The following is an 18,423-nucleotide window of genomic DNA, read 5'->3' on the forward strand; positions in this document are numbered from 1 at the left end:
TCTGTTACATCTTTGCAGAATGGTTAGTATATTATTTTAAAATTTTTGGAATTAAATATATATGTTGTTTGATTGCTTGATTGTGTATATCCAATTAAACAAAAACTAAAATTCGCAATAATTTATATAGGTACATATTTCGACTTTGGTGATCCAATATATTCATGTGACCATTGTAGTGCGGTGTTTTGGATGGAAGAAAGGATCAAACAAAATTTTGGGAACTTCAAGACCAAAGTATTCGCTTTGTTGTACTCACGGGAAAATAAAGTTGCCTACTAAACCAACTCCGCATGCTGCTATATTTGATTTATTTTTTAAGAATGACAACAAGAGTAATCATTTTTTTTACAAAATATTAGGTCCTACAACAATATGTTTTGCTTCACTTCAATGGGTGGAAAATTTGACAGGACTCTGAATAATGGTACTGCACCACCCGTTTTTCGCTTACAAGGTCAGAATTTTCACCTTTTGGGAAGCCTAATGCCAGAATTCGACTCTAGACCAAAGTTTGCTCAATTGTACATTTATGATACTCAAAACGAAATCCAAAATCGCAACAATGCAATAAGGTACGTCAATTACACTCTCTCTCTCTCTCTCTCTCTCTCTCTCTCTCTCTCTCTCTCTCTCTCTCTCTCTCTCTATATATATATATATATATATATATATATATATATATATATATATATATATATATATATATATATATATATATATATATATATAATCTAATTCATTAGTTTTTACTGCAATATGCTAATTAAATATATTTTGTGACAATATACAGAGAAGATGATGTTCACAATAAACTACATGCGGATATAGTACAAGACATAAAAGCTAGACGCATTAGATCAAAACAATGTCTTAGTAAAAAGTTTTCGCATGGGAAGAACAGAGATTGAAACAAATCCAATGGCAGAGATTAAGATCAAACTAATAGGAAAGAGGAATAAGGATGCACAAACATATAATTTACCGCAATTTAGTGAAGTTGCGGCTTTGATAGTGGGAGACTTAGATCCAAATATGGGAGAACGTGATATCTTGGTGGAATCAAGATCTGGTATTTTTAAAAGGATTAGTGAATTAAACCCAGCCTATCTACCACTACAGTATCCATTGTTATTTCCATTTGGTGAAGACGGATATAGAGAGGACATTAAATTCTCAGGTGTTGAACAACAAAGCCGACCTGGTTGTATTAGGATTAGTCCTAGAAAATACTTCTCATATTATATTCAAGATAGGAAAAATGAGATGTCAACATTGTTGTTCGCAAGAAGGTTGTTACAGCAATTCCTGGTAGATGCATACACTATGATTGAATCTGGACGTTTAGTATATGTTAGGACCCACCAAAGATCATTGAGATGTGAGTCTTATAAATGCTTGACAGATGCTCTGACCCGTGGTGAACTTGATCCGTCTGCTCAAGGTCGTAGAATTATTTTGCCTTCAACTTTTACAGGTGGTGCAAGATATATGGTGCAAAATTACCAGGATGCGATGACAATATGCCGATGGATTGAATATCCAAATCTGTTTATTACATTCACATGTAACCCAAAATGGCCTGAAATTGTAAGGTTTTTAGAAGAAAGGAGATTAAAGGCCGAAGATCGGCCAGATATAATATGTCGTGTCTTTAACATGAAGTTAAATGCTCTAATCAAGGAGATTCGTAAAGCAAACATCTTTGGTTCTATTCTAGCAGGTAAATATTCTATATGGTAAAGTTTTAATAATTATTTGTTTATTAGCAAGTACTTTGATCTATATTTCAAAATACTAAATTTATTAAAGATTTTTTTTTTTTTAGTGATTTATACCATTGAATTTCAGAAAAGAGGTTTACCGCATGCGCACATATTGCTGTTTCTAGCAAATCATCGTGGGTCTGTTGCTGCAACAGATTTAGACAAATTCATTTCAGTAGATATTCCAAGTGAGTTGTGCGATCCAGAGTATCACAAAGCAGTAGAAGAATTTATGATGCACGGACCGTGTGGTACGTGTAGGAAGAATTCACCATGCATGGTTAATGGTAGATGCTCCAAATACTATCCAAAGAAATTTGTGGAGAAATCAACAATGGATGAAGATGGTTATCCTGTGTACCGTAGGAGTGACAACGGTAGGACCATAAAGAAAAATGGTATTGATCTAGATAGCAGATATGTCGTTCCACACAATAGACATTTATTGGTGAAGTATAGGGCTCATATAAATGTGGAGTGGTGCAATCAATCCAAATCAATTAAGTACTTATTTAAGTATGTGAACAAGGGGAATGATCGTGTTACTGCTGAATTCTACAATAGTGTTGCTGATGAAGCTACTGGAAAGGTAATCGATGAGATCAAAATGTATTATGATTGTAGGTATATTTCACATTGTGAGGCAGCATGGAGGATGTTCGCCTTTGATATACAGATGAGGGATCCGTCGGTAGAGCGCTTAAGCTTTCATCTACCAAATGAGCAATCAATCATATTTAATGATGATGATGTTGTCAATGACGTTGTTAACCGTTCAACTGTGAGACAAAGTATGTTCACTGCATGGTTTGATGCTAACAGCAAATACAACGAGGCAAGAAACTTGACTTACGCAGAAATGCCAACAAAATTTGTATGGAAAAAAGATAAGAGAGAGTGGCATCCAAGGCAAATGAAGTTTGCAATTGGTCGTATTTTTTATGTTCCGCCAAATAGCGGAGAAATCTTCTATCTTAGATGTTTACTAAATATTGTGCGTGGACCAAGATCCTTTGATGAAATTAAATATTTTGAGGGGGTGCAGTATACTTCATTTAGAGATGCCTGTTATGCACATGGTTTAATCGAGGATGATAAAGAGTATGTTGACGCGATCAGTGAAGCAGCGATATGGTCCTCAACACATTCTTTACGTAAATTGTTGGTCACTTTATTGACATCAAATTCAATGGCAAATCCAGAAAAAGTGTGGGATATTGTTTGGCAATACCTAGCTGATGATGTTGAGTTCAATGCTAAAAGAAATACAAGTAATCCAGGTAAGCAATTCTTCTTCAAAACACTTACTTAAATGTACTTTTTTCCGATATATATTAAACTAATTTGTTTATAAATTATATAGATTTGATGCTCAATGACCAACAGAAGAAAAATGGGGCACTCATGGAAGTGGAGAAGTTGTTGAATGCTTGGAACAAGTCTCTAAGTGATTATCCACCAATGTCGATGCCTGTGGAAAGTCAAGAATACTATTTCGGTAATCGGTTATTGTACGAAGAATTGGCGTACGACAAAGAAGCTTTGAAGCTAAAACATGAATCACTGTTTTCTAAACTAACTGATGAACAATTACTCATATACAACAAAGTGATGGTGGATGTTGAATCTAATAAAGGTGGTTTGTTCTTTGTTTATGGATATGGTGGAACCGGCAAGACATTTTTATGGAGGACAATGTCGGCTGCTTTAAGGTCAAAGGGAGAAGTTGTTTTGAATGTAGCATCAAGCGGTATAGCCTCACTACTTTTACCGGGTGGAAGGACTGCACACTCAAGGTTTTCTATCCACATTGCAGTGAATGAAGACTCAACTTGCAACATTAGCCAAGGTAGTCCACTTGCTGAATTGATTATAAAAGCTAAGTTAATCATATGGGATGAAGCTCCGATGATGCACAAACATTGTTTTGAAGCATTAGATCGGACAATGAGATACATATTGGGTTTCACCAATCCAAAAAGCTTAGAAATGTCTTTTGGTGAAAAAACAGTTGTACTTGGAGGTGATTTTAGACAAATACTACCAGTTATACCAAAAGGCAGCAGACAAGATATAGTACAGGCAAGTATAAACTCATCATACTTGTGGAGTAATTGCGAAGTACTACGCTTAACAAAGAATTTGCGGTTGCGTGGTATTTCAAGTGCAAAAGAAGTTGAAAAGTTAAACAGTTTTGCAAAATGGATTGCTGATCTAGGAGATGGAAATTTAGGAGAAGAGAAGAATGATATCTTCAATATAAGGATTCCCGATAATTTTGTTCTAAGAAATGAAGTTGACCCCATAGCAGAAATTGTCCAAAGCACATTTCCTTCGTACGATCAGGGTCAACTAGATCATAAACATTTGGAGTCTCGAGCTATATTAGCTCCAACATTAGATGTTGTGGACAAGGTGAATGAATACATGAACAGCATGAATGAGGCAACTTCCAAGACATATTTGAGTTGTGATTCGGTTTGCAAGTCAGATACAAATGCTGATATGTTATCAGAGGTTCACACTACAGAGTTCCTTAACAGTTTGAGATGCTCTGGTGTTCCAAACCATTCTTTAACATTAAAGGTTGGATCGCTAATTATGCTGCTTAGAAATATAGATCACTCCTTGGGATTGTGCAATGGTACAAGGTTGATCATTACACAATTAGGAAACCATGTGATTGAAGCTCAAATTCTGTGTGGAAACAATGTAGGCACCAGGGTACTAATACCACGATTGAGATTGACTCCTTCTGACCCAAAACTACCGTTTAAATTTCAGAGGAAGCAACTTTCAATAATGTTGTCATATGCTATGTCAATAAACAAGAGTCAATGACAAACTTTATCTCATGTGAGACTACTATTAAAGAAACTCGTGTTTAACCATGGATAGTTGTATGTAGCAGCATATCGAGTTAGTAATCCAAATGGGCTAAAAATCTTAATATGTGGAGACTCTGCTGTGGGTTTGAACACTACAGAAAATGTAGTGTACAAAGAAATTTTCAATAATTTGTAATTTTTTACTGATATTCAATGTCATATCATAATGCTATCATTGTTTTGTATATATGTAACAGTTTTTTTAAATTTAGAAACGCTGCCAATTTTGAAAAATTGTTTATATTGCCACTATAATAATAAATAAAATTATTTTCAATTTATTAACATAAATGCAATATTTTCAAATTTATGTCCGTGCATCGCACGGGTGAAATACTAGTATTTATAAAATTATGAACATATAACTCTATAATTATGAATGTATAGAAATTATAGAAATTATGAATATGAAACCGTGTCCACCTTACAAGGTGGGCACGTTTAGTTGTGGGCTAAGCCTAATTAAGTAGGCCCATAACCTTTTCTTCATTCAAACCCAATAACTTTTGGGCATGCCGCCATGTCTTCTTCTCCGATAGCCGAAAATGGAAACCAAGAGAAGTGCCTTGTCTTCTGCGTTTTCATTTTTCAGTAACTTTAGTTCGAGAAGAACGAGGAGAGGAATTGCAGCGGCAATAGGTACTTCTTCTTCCTTGCGTTCATTTCACTCTTGCCCTGAAAATGTTTCTTCTTCGTCAAATCAAAGTTACTCACCTTATTCCAACCTACCCGAGTCCGGAATAAACTTCAATCACGTAAGCAATGTAGACGATGCCCTGAATTTGTTCCGTGAAATGGCTCATACCCGGCCCTTGCCTTCCACTATCCAGTTCACTAAACTGCTTAGTAGAGTTATGAAAATGAAGCATTATTCGATTGTTGTTTCCTTCTTTCAAGAAATGCGCATTAGGGGTATCCCCATCGGCGTGTATACCCTCAACATCCTGATCGATGCATTCCGCTGCTCGAATCGAGTGGATTGCGGGTTTTGTGTGCTGGGTCTGTTCTTCAAGTGTGGGATTGAGTTTGATGTGATCACATTCAACACCCTACTCAAGGGTCTCTGTCAAGATCACAAGATTGTGGAGGTTGTGGAGCTATTCAGGAAGTCGATGAGGGACAACTTGTATACCCTTAACACCTTTAACATTGTAATTGATGCCTGCTGCCGATCGAATCGAGTGGATTGTGGATTTTGTGTACTCGGGATGCTCGTCAAGTGTGGAATCGAGTTTGATGTGATCACATTCAACACTCTGATCAATGGTCTCTGTCTAGATAACAAGATTGCCGAGGCTGTAGAGCTATTCAAGAAGTTGGTGAGGGAGAACACGTGTGAAATCGATCATATTACCTATGGAACTCTTATATCTGGACTTTGCAACGCGGGTTATGCACAAACTGCTCTCGATTTACTCATGCAAATGCCAAAGGAGGGACCTAAGCCTAACACTATAGGCTATAATACTCTGATCAAGGGTCTGTGTCTCGATAATAAGTTTGTGGAAGCAGTGCAGCTATTCAGGGAGTTGGTAAGGGACGATGTGTGCAAGATTGATGGAGTTACATATGGTACTCTTATAAGCATGCTTTGCAGGGCAGGTTATACACAAACTGCCCTTGATTTACTCAGAGTGCTGCAAAAGGAGGGTCCTAAGCCTAATACTATAGCCTATAACACTGTAATTGATGCTCTATGTAAAGAGGGAATGGTTGATGAAGCTCTCAACCTTCTCCCTGAGATGAATGGAAGTGGGGTTCCCCCGGATATCTTCACATACACTTCATTAATCCTAGGGCTTTGCAATTTTAGTCGATGGAAAGAGGTTAGTAAGTTAATGAACGAGATGGTTCTTCATAATGTATATCCCGGTGTCTATATCTTCAATATATTAGTGGATGCCTTTTCCAAGGAGGGGAAGTTGAAAGATGCAGAGAGTATAATTCAAATCATGATTCAAAGAAACACTTATCCTGATGTGGTTACATACAACACTCTTATTGAGGGATATTGTCTGCAAGGACAGATGGATGAAGCAAGGAAAGCTTTTGGTAAAATGGTGGATAGAGGCATCCAACCTAATGTTAGGAGCTATAACACTTTGATTAATGGATACTTTAAAAGAAAAGAAATGGATGATGCCATGCATCTTTTTCATGAAATGCCTCAGAAAGGGATATGTCCTGATGACGTTACATATACCACAATCTTGCAGGGGTTATTTCTGGTGGGTAGATGTTCTACTGCAATAAAACTTTTTCAGGATATGCAGGTTTCTGGACATAACCTTACTTTTCACACTTTCTGTGTCTTACTTAAAGGTTTATGCGATAATGGACACATTGAAGAAGGAATGTCTGTCTATCATAAGTTAGATAGAAATGTAAATTGCCCTCTTGTTTTTAGTAACATCATGATAGATGGATTGTGCAACACTGGACGGCTACATATTGCACGTGGTATATTCAATAATCTCCTTTCTAAAGGACCACACCCCGATGTTCAGACATACAATACAATGATAAATGGACTTTGTAGAGAAGGATTGACAGATGAAGCCTTATGCTTGTTCAGGAAAATGGAGGAGAATGGTTGCCTACCAAATACTGTAACTTATACTATTATTTTGCAAGAATTTGTGAGAACGAAAAAATGTTATGAGGCGAATGTTCTTTTTGATGAAATGATTGGTAAGGGTATTTCTCCAGATGGTTATACATTGTCCTTCATGAACGACTTGCTTGCACTTGGTACTGGACAGGAGTCGGTACTAAAGATGATCCAGAAATTTGCAGCAAATGATGTAAAGTAACTACATTTGTAGAAGTTTTTTGCTTGCTGTGCTTGCTCATAAGTTCATCTAGCACCTTGAGGAGGACACAGAACCAGCTGTACGCTGAGGAGGACACCCTACCGGCTGTACCCAACAGATTCCACAAGCTTGCATCTGCATATATACTTTTAACAAGAATATAAGATAATACTTTTCGGTGGAGAAAGATAAAATGCCAATGCCTCTTATGCACTCACTTACCAGGGTTTTCTTGAAGTTAAAAGAGTACAATTGAGTGAAAAAAAAAAAAATTATTTAATTCTTGCAAAGTAAGATCCATCTGACATTCTAGTGATGCCAGCTGCACAAGTATTCCTTGCACGATCGATGTAATTGACTGATTGTTGATTTGATTCCTGTTACTGCTGGAGCTAAGGAAAGCACAAGGAGGTTAGGAAAACGCGGCTGGGATTGGTGGAGATAATGGCTTGAGTCGAAATTTTGAAGGAAACACAGAATACGGGTCTTGCAAGATGCTCTGAGGTGTTTTCTTCTGCTAAAGATGCCTTGCCTGAGCCTCAGAAACTTGTGGAGTTTCACAAGGATTTTTCAAGCCAAAGCAAAATCCATTTCAAGCCATTTAGCCTTATGAGCCAGTAATTTCTCTGTTTATGCAAGGGACACATCATTTCTAGTTGTGATGGTCCCTTCAGTTTCATATTCTTACTTTTTATTATTTGGTGATCTGTGTTACTTTGTTTTACTCTTGTGGATTGTTGTTCAATCTGTTGATTTTAAGAAAACAAAATGAGAGTCAGGTTTTGCAGTAGCAGATCTCTGCATATTATTGCAATCTACAATTTTTCAAAATACTAATGTAACGAAAGTGATAAAATTGCTGTGTGTGTGTGCTTTTTTAAAAATAATTTTTCTATGACTAGAAGGTGAGTGATAACTACTAACTCTGCCATTCATCAATTTAACCGATCCTTGTAATGTGTTGAAACCCTAGGCCCGTTACAGTGGGCCCATTAGGTTGTAGCTAGTTTTCAGTATAAATTATTGTAATCTGTACAGTTCTACGTTGAGAAATAGATGAAACCCTTCACACTTTCACATGGTATCAGAGCCTAAACCCTAAATAGTTTTTCCCCTCTCTTCCCCGCCGCCGCGCCGCCGCCGCCACCGGAGTTTCACTGCCGCCGCGACTGGTCTTCTCTCTCCGTCCTCTGCCTGGTGGTTCTTCTCCCAAACCGAGACCACAGGCCTCACCGGAGCTCCGTCGCGAGTCTGTGCCCAGAGTCCGATCGCCATCCGCCGCCGTACGCGCCGCCACGCGCCGTCGCCGTCGCCGGGAACCGCCGCTGTTTTCCGGCCATATCTCTCTCCTCCGATCTCCGATCGAGACGCCGTCACCACCATTGGACTCGTCTCGACGAGACGCTTCCGGGAGTGTTGGCCGTTTTCCTCACCACCGCCCGCCGCCGCCGTTCTCCGGCCACCGCCGCCGCCGCCGCCGGTCACCGCCGGTCAGAGAGAAACAGACAGTGTGTTTTTTCTTTTTGGGTAATCTCTATGGCTTCCTTTACCTCTTATCCCACCATTACTATGGACAAATTGGTTGGGAGTGAAAACTACACTTCGTGGGCCGCTTCTGTGACACTCTGGTTCAAAAGCCAGGGGATGTCTGATCATCTAACCAAAAAGGTTGGGGAAATTGAAGAGTCGAAGAAATCAGATTGGGAGAAGTCAGACGCGTTATTGTGCAATATGTTGTGGCAATCCATTGACCCTAAATTATATCTTATTTACAAGTCTTATGACACTTGTTATGATGTGTGGAATAAAGCTAAGTCATTGTATACTAATGATATCCAAAGGCTATATTCCCTTGTATCTAATATGCTTAATTTCCGTTCCACTGATGATATGAGTACACAGGATTTCTTGGGTCGGATGGAAGCTTTACAGCAGGAGTATCATAATTTACTTCCATATCAGGAGACGTCAGAAAGTCATATGAAGCAGTATGATAAGTTCTTTATGGTGATGACCTTGGCTACCCTTCGGCCTGACCAGGTTCACATTCGTGATCAGATTTTATCTAGTCCTAGTGTGCCTACCTACACTGACGCTGCTGCCAGACTGCTTCGTATTGCCTCAACTCCCTCAGTTGAACCTATTGGAGAGTCATCAGTTCTAGCTACTCGGGCTGTGGATAGAGGACCTTCTGGACCATCTAGTGGTGGTGGTGGTCGTTGTGGCAAACGTCCTCGGTGTGAATACTGCCACAAAGATGGTCATACCAAAGATCGTTGTTGGAAGTTACATGGTCGGCCTCCCCGTTCTGTTAATCTGGCCCAGGCTACTGCATCCGAGAGTCAGACTCATGAGCCAACCTCTACCCCAGTTGAGATGACCTCTAGGGAATATGAAGAGTATCTCCAACTTAAAGCAGCATCCCGCCTTGAATCTTCCACACCTAATGCTGGTACTTCCTCTTTGGTTTGTCTTTCACACGCCAATACTCCAAACTCTTGGATATTGGACTCAGGTGCTTCAGATCATATTTCTGGTAACCTTTCTCTTTTGCATAATGTGTCTAAGTCTAAGACTTTACCCATGGTCACCTTAGCTAATGGTCATCAAACACCAGCAATTGGTGTTGGTCAGGCTTCCCCTATATCGTCTTTTTCCTTGGAGTCTGTTTTATATGTCCCTAACAGTCCCTTCAACCTTATCTCTGTGAGTAAAATTACCCGTATTCTCAATTGTTCCATAACCTTTTGTGCTGATTCGGTTGTTGTGCAGGATCGCAGTACGGGGAGGGTGATTGGCACCGGCAATGAGTCACAGGGCCTCTATTACATGCGGGGTGGTGATGTTGCTACTTCTGCCTCTACAGAGTCTCCTTTACTTATTCATAGTCGTTTGGGTCATCCTAGTCTCTCTAAACTAAAACGGATGGTCCCAGGTCTGTCTGTTGAGTCTTTTGATTGTGAGTCGTGTCATCTTGGAAAGCAATCACGTCAGTCTTTTCCGAGAAGAGTCAATAATCGGGCTACGTCCCTCTTTGATTTAGTTCATTCAGATATATGGGGTCCTTGTCGTGTCAACTCTATTTTGGGTTTTCGTTATTTCGTAACCTTTATTGATGATTATTCAAGGTGCACTTGGGTTTTCCTTATGAAAGATCGTTCTGAATTGTTTCAGATTTTTCAAACTTTTTGTGCTGAAATACAAACTCAATTTGGCAAACTCATTCGTGTTTTGCGTAGTGATAATGCTAAAGAATATCTCTCTCATCCTTTTCAGTCATATATGACATCTCGTGGTATATTGCATCAAAGGTCATGTGTTTACACACCTCAGCAGAATGGGGTGGCTGAGCGTAAGAATAGACATCTAGTAGAAATTGCCCGTACTATGTTGTTACACTCCCATGTTCATTCTCAATTCTGGGCTGATGCTATCCTTACTGCTTGTTACCTGATCAATCGCATGCCATCTTCTGCTCTTAACAATGACACCCCATATTCCATTGTGTGTCCTTCTGTTGATCCTTTCCCTATTCAACCTCGTGTTTTTGGGTGTGTTTGTTTTGTTCATGACATGACTCCAGGTCGATCCAAATTAGATCCTAAAGCAGTCAAGTGTGTCTTTTTGGGTTATTCCCGTGTCCAAAAGGGTTATAGGTGTTATTCTCCAGCACTAAAGCGTCACTTTGTATCCGCAGATGTCACCTTTATTGAGTCCACACCATTTTTCCAGTCCTCATCAGGAGACACGATCCCTGTCTCTGAGGTGCTCCCCATACCTTATCTTGGTCCACTTCCTCTTGTCCAGTCCACTGTTCCTCCAGCTCAACCGACTCCTCTTAACCCGCCCCTTCAGGTTTATCACCGGCGTCCTCGCCCTGCAGTTCCTGAGGTTCCTAGTGACTTGCCAGTGCTGTCCGATCCTCCGGCTGCGGTTCCACCACTTCCACTGCAATCTGACACTGATCTCACTGAGGCACCTATTGCTGTTCGAAAAGGTACACGTTCTACTCGTAACCCCCATCCTATATATACCTTTCTGAGTTATCACCGTGTCTCGTCCCCTTACTTTGCATTTCTTTCTCACCTATCTTCTGTGTCTATACCCAAATCAACTCGTGAGGCTCTCTCGGATCCAGGTTGGCGTCAAGCCATGTTAACAGAAATGGAGGCCCTCCAGTCTAGTGGCACGTGGGAGTTGGTTCCTCTTCCTCCTGGTAAAACTGTGGTTGGTTGTAGATGGATTTATACGGTGAAAGTGGGTCCTGATGGCGCAATTGATCGTCTTAAGGCTCGTCTGGTGGCAAAAGGCTATACTCAGATTTTTGGTTTGGATTATACTGATACTTTTTCCCCGGTTGCTAAAATTGCTTCAGTTCGTTTACTTTTGTCTTTGGCAGCCATTCATCATTGGGACTTACACCAGCTGGATATCAAGAATGCCTTTCTTCATGGTGATCTTCACGAGGAGGTTTATATGGAGCAACCACCTGGGTTTGTTGCTCAGGGGGAGTCTGGTATGGTATGTAAACTTCGCCGTTCTTTATATGGTTTAAAGCAATCTCCACAAGCTTGGTTTGGAAGGTTTAGTTCTGTGGTGTGTGAGTTTGGTATGACAAGAAGTGCAGTTGATCATTCTGTTTTCTATCGTCATTCTAATGAGAAATGCATATACCTTGTAGTATATGTGGATGACATTGTTATTACAGGGAGTGATCAAGAGGGCATATTTCAGTTGAAGGAGTATCTCTTTAGTCGGTTCCAGACTAAGGACTTGGGTAAGCTAAAATACTTTCTTGGAATTGAAGTGGCTCAATCTAGCAGTGGTGTTGTTATTTCTCAAAGGAAGTATGCCTTGGATATCTTAGAAGAAACTGGCATGCTGGACAGTAGACCGGTTGATAATCCAATGGATCCGAATGTTAAACTCCTACCAGGACAGGGGGAGCCATTGCCTGACCGAGAGCGATATAGGAGATTGATTGGAAAACTGAATTATCTCACGATCACACGACCGGATATCTCCTTCGCAGTTAGTGTGTTGAGTCAGCTTCTTGAGACACCTTGTGATTCTCATTGGGATGCTGCTGTTCGTGTTCTAAGGTATATCAAGAGAGCACCAGGACAAGGCTTAGTATACGAAGATAGAGGACATTCACAAGTTGTTGGGTATTGTGATGCAGATTGGGCTGGTTGCCCGTTTGACAGACGCTCTACTTCAGGTTATTGTATTCTCATTGGAGGTAATCTCATATCTTGGAAAAGTAAGAAGCAGGATGTGGTTGCTAGGTCCAGTGCTGAAGCAGAATATCGAGCCATGGCGCTTGCCACATGTGAGCTTATGTGGCTTAAACACCTACTACAAGAATTGCAATGTGGCAATGTTGCCCAAATGACGTTGATATGTGACAATCAAGCAGCTCTACACATCGCGTCAAATCCTGTTTATCATGAGAGGACTAAACACATTGAGGTTGACTGTCACTTCATTAGAGAGAAGATTGTGTCAGGGTGTATTAAAACTAGCTTTGTTAATTCTGCAGATCAGTTAGCTGATATCTTGACGAAATCCCTTAGAGCTCCTAGAGTTGAATATATTTGTAACAAGCTGGGAGCTTATGATCTATACTCTCCAGCTTGAGGGGGAGTGTTGAAACCCTAGGTCCGTTACAGTGGGCCCATTAGGTTATAGCTAGTTTTCAGTATAAATTATTGTAATCTGTACAGTTCTACGTTGAGAAATAGATGAAACCCTTCACACTTTCACATAATGCAACATATGATATCTATTGAAGGATTTATTTAATCCAGATAAATTGAATGGAAATCTAGGTGTAATATTGTCATAATTGCATTGGAAACTATGTAAATGTTTGTTTGTTTTTTCTTGTCTTTTTATGAGAATCTAAAGTTATGTTGATTGATTCACCAAGACAAATGCCTCCTTGTTCTGCAAATATGTACTAATTTCCGTTACCTTTAAAGAATGTTTCTTTATTTTATCATACCATACAAAACCATAGCCATTATAAGGCCTCTCTGCCCTGTGTTATATTACATTGAATCAGCCCCTACCCCCATCCCAAGTAGTTGTTGATATCAGGCCATGGCTACAAGCGGGGTTAAGCTTCTAGGAGTGCCACCAAGTCCTTTTGTTAACAGGGTGCAGATATCCCTCAACCTCAAGTCAGTTGACTATGAATTCATACCAGAAAATCCACACTGCAAAAGCGAGCTCCTCCTCAAATACAACCCTGTTAACAAGAAAATCCCAGTTCTTGTCCATGACGATAAACCTATTTGTGAGTCACTTGTCATTGTCCAATACATAGATGACCGCTGGACCAGTAGCCCTTCCATTCTCCCATCTGACCCCCATGATCGCGCCATAGCTCGCTTTTGGGCCAGCTATATAGATGACAAAGTATTTCAAGAATTCTTTCATACAACATATTTTGAAATTTGGGAACATTTATTTCGTATGTTGTGATTTCTTTGGAAACTAAGAGAATGATTTGCTTGATTTCAGTGGTTTCCTCTGCTACATCAGTTGCAGAACACAGAAGGAGAGGAGGCAAAGGCTGCAATAGTGGAGAAAGTAACCGAGGGGGTGGTGCTGCTTGAGGAGGCTTTTGCCAAATGTAGCAAAGGGAAAGCTTTCTTCGGCGGAGATAGCATTGGTTATGTTGACATTGCACTTGGATCCTACTTGGGATGGGCAAAAGCCATAGAGAAAATTGGCAACTTCAAAATTCTTGACGAAACCAAAACACCTGCCCTGTGTCAATGGGCAGGCACGTTTTTGGCAGACAAAGCTGTTAAGGATGTTATCTTGGCGCCCGAGAAACTCATAGAGCTATTTATGACGATGCAAGCCCAACAGAAACCAGCTTCAAACTAATGAGTTTTCTCCTTCATCGTCGAGTAATAAGTATTCTCAGGCCAATCAATCTGTATTTTTTTTTTTGTTTGATGAATAATAACATGCACATGTAATAGTACACTCACAGAGTGAGTGAAAGTGTGCTTTTTTCTTCCCTGCATAATAAATGAAAATCAATATTTCACATTTTGACGAGTTATCTTGACAGCAAATTCATTGTTCCATTCTAGTTGAATCCTAAAGTCTTTTAGCTAGGATGTCTGAAACAACCTTGTGGTTTTGATGTAACTAACCATACCAGACACCAATGATTTCAATTATTATTTGCCATCACTGATCTGACCCGAAAGCACGCACATGTTCAATACTGATGAACTCGGTTTTTGTTTAAAGGTGCCTGTAAACCTATCTAATGCTCGAATTTGAGAGGATTTTAGTTTCTGTTAGAATCCCCTGTGACCCAAAACTCAATGGCAAAATCAGGCATTTGGTCAGCCTAAAATGATGAAAATGCTAAATTGAACCTCTTTCTGTGGATCTAGCAGCAAGGAATATTCTTAATTCCCTCTTGTCTGTGTTGTTTGCAGGTGGTTGATTAAGGAAACTTGTTGAGCGGAGGACTGAAGGGCCCGGTACAGCACCCTGCCTCTCGAAAATATGGCAGTATAAGGAAATAAAGTTGCGTCTTCACTACTAGCTAAAGCTTTTGGCGTAGTGGTAAGCGTTTGATCCTAGCAAAACTCTCGTTATTGCATCTTTCTTGACGTTTCCAACAGTTTATGCATCTGTCATTTGAAGGTCGGGCAAAACAAGAACAAGCTGTCAGCCTCTGCATTGATGTTTGGGAAACAGACATCTTCTGAGTAATCAAAGAAGTCTGTCTTTTTCACAATGATAAAAAGAATGGTTATGCTGCTATCAAACACCATATCACATCAGCTTAAATATATATATATATATATATATAACTAATCTTGTGCATTGTTTTTCAAGAAATTCTGCAGGTGAAGCCATGGCTGGAAGTGATGTCAAGCTTGTAGGTATAAGGCCTTGCCCTTATGTGAACCGGGCGCAAATCGCCCTCAACCTGAAGTCTGTAGAACATGAATTTATCGAGCTGAATCCATACACAGACAGAGACATGCTTGTGAAGTTGAACCCGGTTCACAAGAAAATCCCGGTTTTGATCCATGAAGAAAAGCCGGTCTGTGAATCCTTGATTGTTGTTCAATACATTGATGAGGTCTGGACTAATGGCACCGCCATTCTCCCTTACGATCCCTATGATCGTGCCATTGCACTTTTCTGGGCATCCTATATTGAGGAAAAGGTATGCATATCAGCACTTCACTACTTCATTCACCTAACCCGAATGTTGAGGACTAATTTGTTACATGTAGTATCTGTTCATATATACTTTCTCAATCTACTGAAGCCCACCGAGTCAATACCGCCCCCACCGAGGCTCAAACACATGATCTCCCATTTGAGAGAGTCACTTCATGCTGTTTGACCAGAAAGCTGTTTCTTCATTTCTTGTAGTTATATATGGTGTAGTGATTATGCTGTGATCTTATAACATGAATGGTTTTTACTTTTTAGTGGTCTCCATTACTGGGAGAGCTTAGGAAGGCTGAAGGGGAAGAAGAAAAGGCAGCATTAATGGAGAAAATATGGCAAGGGATGGCATTATTGGAAGAGGCTTTCCTAAAATGCAGCAAAGGGAAAGCTTTCTTTGGAGGGGATAGCATTGGCTATGTTGACATTGCTCTAGGAGGGTTCTTGGGGTGGATAAAGGCGACGGAGATATTGGCCGGCCGGAAAATACTCGACGGAGAAAAAACCGCCGGCCTCGTGGGATGGTCTGAGAGGTTCTTGTTGGACAAAGCTGTTAAGGATGTGATCATGGAGCCTGAGAAACTTGCAGAGATTTATCAGAGGTATCAAGCATCTAAGGCAAACTAGCCACAACTTCATGGATCTTCTGGCTTGTTGCTTTTTACTTTTTACCATTCATCTCGGGACTCATCAAATCTTGACTGAATTAATTATATCTAGTCCTATTATATCACCTTGTATCTCGAAGCATTAAAATATAACAAATTTCTCATGTTATTGTAATTCTCTTTTGTGGTAATTATTCAAGTTAGGTCGGTCAATTTATAGTAATACTAAATTTTAAGAGGTATAATACTTATCACTAGTGATATCGTTTTAGACCAAATTTGAACACTTTGTAGTATGTACACATGATTTGAAATAAGAAACATTGATATACATTCTCTTAACCGGATAACTTAATATTGACAAAGACATTTTCAATATGATGGGATTTAAACTTTCTTGACGTAAAATTAGATGACCGATTCAATTTTATTTATTCCTTAAATTATCTATGGATTAATGATATTGTAATCGTCAAATATACTATAAACACGCCACACATCTAACGTGTGTAGTACCTTGCAAGTCCTAGTGGAGAAGCCTCTATACTAGTAAAGGTGGATGTTTTAGCACCTCCATAATCTTGATGCACCATATAATTAACGATTGTGTTTTGTGCTCTCTCTCTATATATATGTTTTATGTATGAGGTATAATCCCCGTAGGTCTGGTTGTATTAGGTATTTTGAGGATAAAAGGTTGATAATGTAAATACATTCAAATAACATACATAATTATACTTGATATAAAAGACATTAGGATCAATATATGTCATTGAAACCAAACGTACATTCTACTATCAAATGACCACAAGGGGCTCAAACAAAGAAATAGACACTTTACACGGATGAGAGTTAAATTTGAGACCTTATAATTATCGGTCAACTATTCAACATTCTTTGAGTATTTATAGTACATAATAATATAACTACATTTTAAAAATATTATTTTTCTGTACTAAAATCATTCTTCACGGGACAATTTATTATTTTAATCAACTAGTATTTACGCTTGTGCGATGCACGGAATGGATTTGTTGTAATATATTAATAATATTTGGATCGATATATAATTATTTAAATTAGAACATCAAATATTATATAGTGCAATTGGATGTATGGTTTGTACCGTTTATGTGTGTTTATGTTATTAATTGCTCAAATTAATAGCTAATATGTAGATGTACGCATGCGGTGCTATAATTTTGGAGATTTTATTTATCATTATTCAGTATTTTTATAAATTAGTCAAATGTGCTCGTTCTCTAGCAACACAGTTATAAAAATGAATTGATATCCTAATTTATTTGTATGGAAAATATATTTTTTTTGTCTAAATATATAGCAATTTTGCCATTTAAAAAACATAATATCACATATTGTATTTACACACTATTGAAACCTCTTTGTAGACAACATTGGTAGTAACAACACAATCTTGTCCATCTTCGTCTAGAGCTAACACCTTTAGTCCAAAAGGATGGGTGACTCAGGTGAAAATAAATAATGGTAGAATTTCAGTCAATTAGTGATCCTTTTATATTTTCAGTCAATTAGTAATATCAGATTCATTTTCAGGCAATTATTCTTTTTATTTTCAGTCAATTAGTCAATTAGAATATCAGATGTAGTGATATTTTTACATATCCAAACCATATTTAATTGATGATGTAGAATAGTTTTATTGAAATATTTTCGTTCCATTTTTAGTTTACATTTACTATTGTTTAAAATATGTCTTTACTATTGATGTTGTAGAATATTATTATTGAAATATTTCCTTTCCATTTTTAATTTTTGATCCATTGTATAAAATTGTGAAAGATTTATGATATGATTGTGATTTGATTTAGTCTACTTTGTTATATTATTGTGAAAAATTAAAATACAAAAATCTTACAATTTTCTTTTCCATTTTAGTCAATTACGGATCATTTTTTATTTTCAGTCAATTATTAATATTCATTTCCTTTTCCAATTAACCTAATTTCTGTTTCTTTTTTTCCATTTTTAATTTTCAGCCAATTATTAATAATCATTTATTTTCCAATTTACCTAATTTTTGTTGCATTTTTAATTGATGATGATGTAGAGAATTATTGTGAAATATTTATGTTCCTTTTTTAATTTA

At 38.5% G+C, this 18,423-nt stretch overlaps 4 protein-coding genes across 5 annotated transcripts; all 4 read left to right on the forward strand.

Moving 5' to 3' along the window:
- Positions 1-921: 921 nt before the first annotated feature.
- On the forward strand, positions 922-4,790 carry LOC109154766. The gene is made up of 4 exons (XM_019302494.1): positions 922-1,723; positions 1,829-3,046; positions 3,130-4,490; positions 4,665-4,790. Exons 1-4 carry the CDS (start codon positions 922-924, stop codon positions 4,788-4,790), a joined length of 3,507 nt encoding a protein of 1,168 aa, XP_019158039.1.
- A 375-nt stretch (positions 4,791-5,165) lies between these two features.
- LOC109154783 (pentatricopeptide repeat-containing protein At3g22470, mitochondrial-like) lies at positions 5,166-8,272 on the forward strand. Its single transcript, XM_019302505.1, has one exon. It carries the CDS (start codon positions 5,200-5,202, stop codon positions 7,465-7,467), a length of 2,268 nt encoding a protein of 755 aa, XP_019158050.1. The 5' UTR covers positions 5,166-5,199; the 3' UTR covers positions 7,468-8,272.
- Positions 8,273-13,241: 4,969 nt separating this feature from the next.
- LOC109154790 (glutathione S-transferase U17-like) lies at positions 13,242-14,542 on the forward strand. The gene is made up of 2 exons (XM_019302516.1): positions 13,242-13,890; positions 13,996-14,542. Exons 1-2 carry the CDS (start codon positions 13,573-13,575, stop codon positions 14,365-14,367), a joined length of 690 nt encoding a protein of 229 aa, XP_019158061.1. The 5' UTR covers positions 13,242-13,572; the 3' UTR covers positions 14,368-14,542.
- Positions 14,543-15,053: 511 nt separating this feature from the next.
- LOC109154789 (glutathione S-transferase U17-like) lies at positions 15,054-16,518 on the forward strand. Of its 2 annotated transcripts, XM_019302514.1 has the most exons (3): positions 15,054-15,212; positions 15,343-15,679; positions 15,952-16,518. In XM_019302514.1, the coding sequence occupies exons 1-3, from the start codon at positions 15,187-15,189 to the stop codon at positions 16,312-16,314; spliced, it is 726 nt and encodes a 241-aa protein (XP_019158059.1). In that variant the 5' UTR covers positions 15,054-15,186; the 3' UTR covers positions 16,315-16,518. The 2 variants fall into 2 exon arrangements, with proteins under 2 accessions (XP_019158059.1, XP_019158060.1); XM_019302515.1 differs by lacking the exon at positions 15,054-15,212 and having other exon boundaries at positions 15,251-15,679.
- Positions 16,519-18,423: the final 1,905 nt, after the last annotated feature.

The sequence above is a fragment of the Ipomoea nil genome, unplaced genomic scaffold (genome assembly GCF_001879475.1).
Source record: "Ipomoea nil cultivar Tokyo-kokei standard unplaced genomic scaffold, Asagao_1.1 scaffold2653, whole genome shotgun sequence".
NCBI lineage: Eukaryota > Viridiplantae > Streptophyta > Magnoliopsida > Solanales > Convolvulaceae > Ipomoea > Ipomoea nil.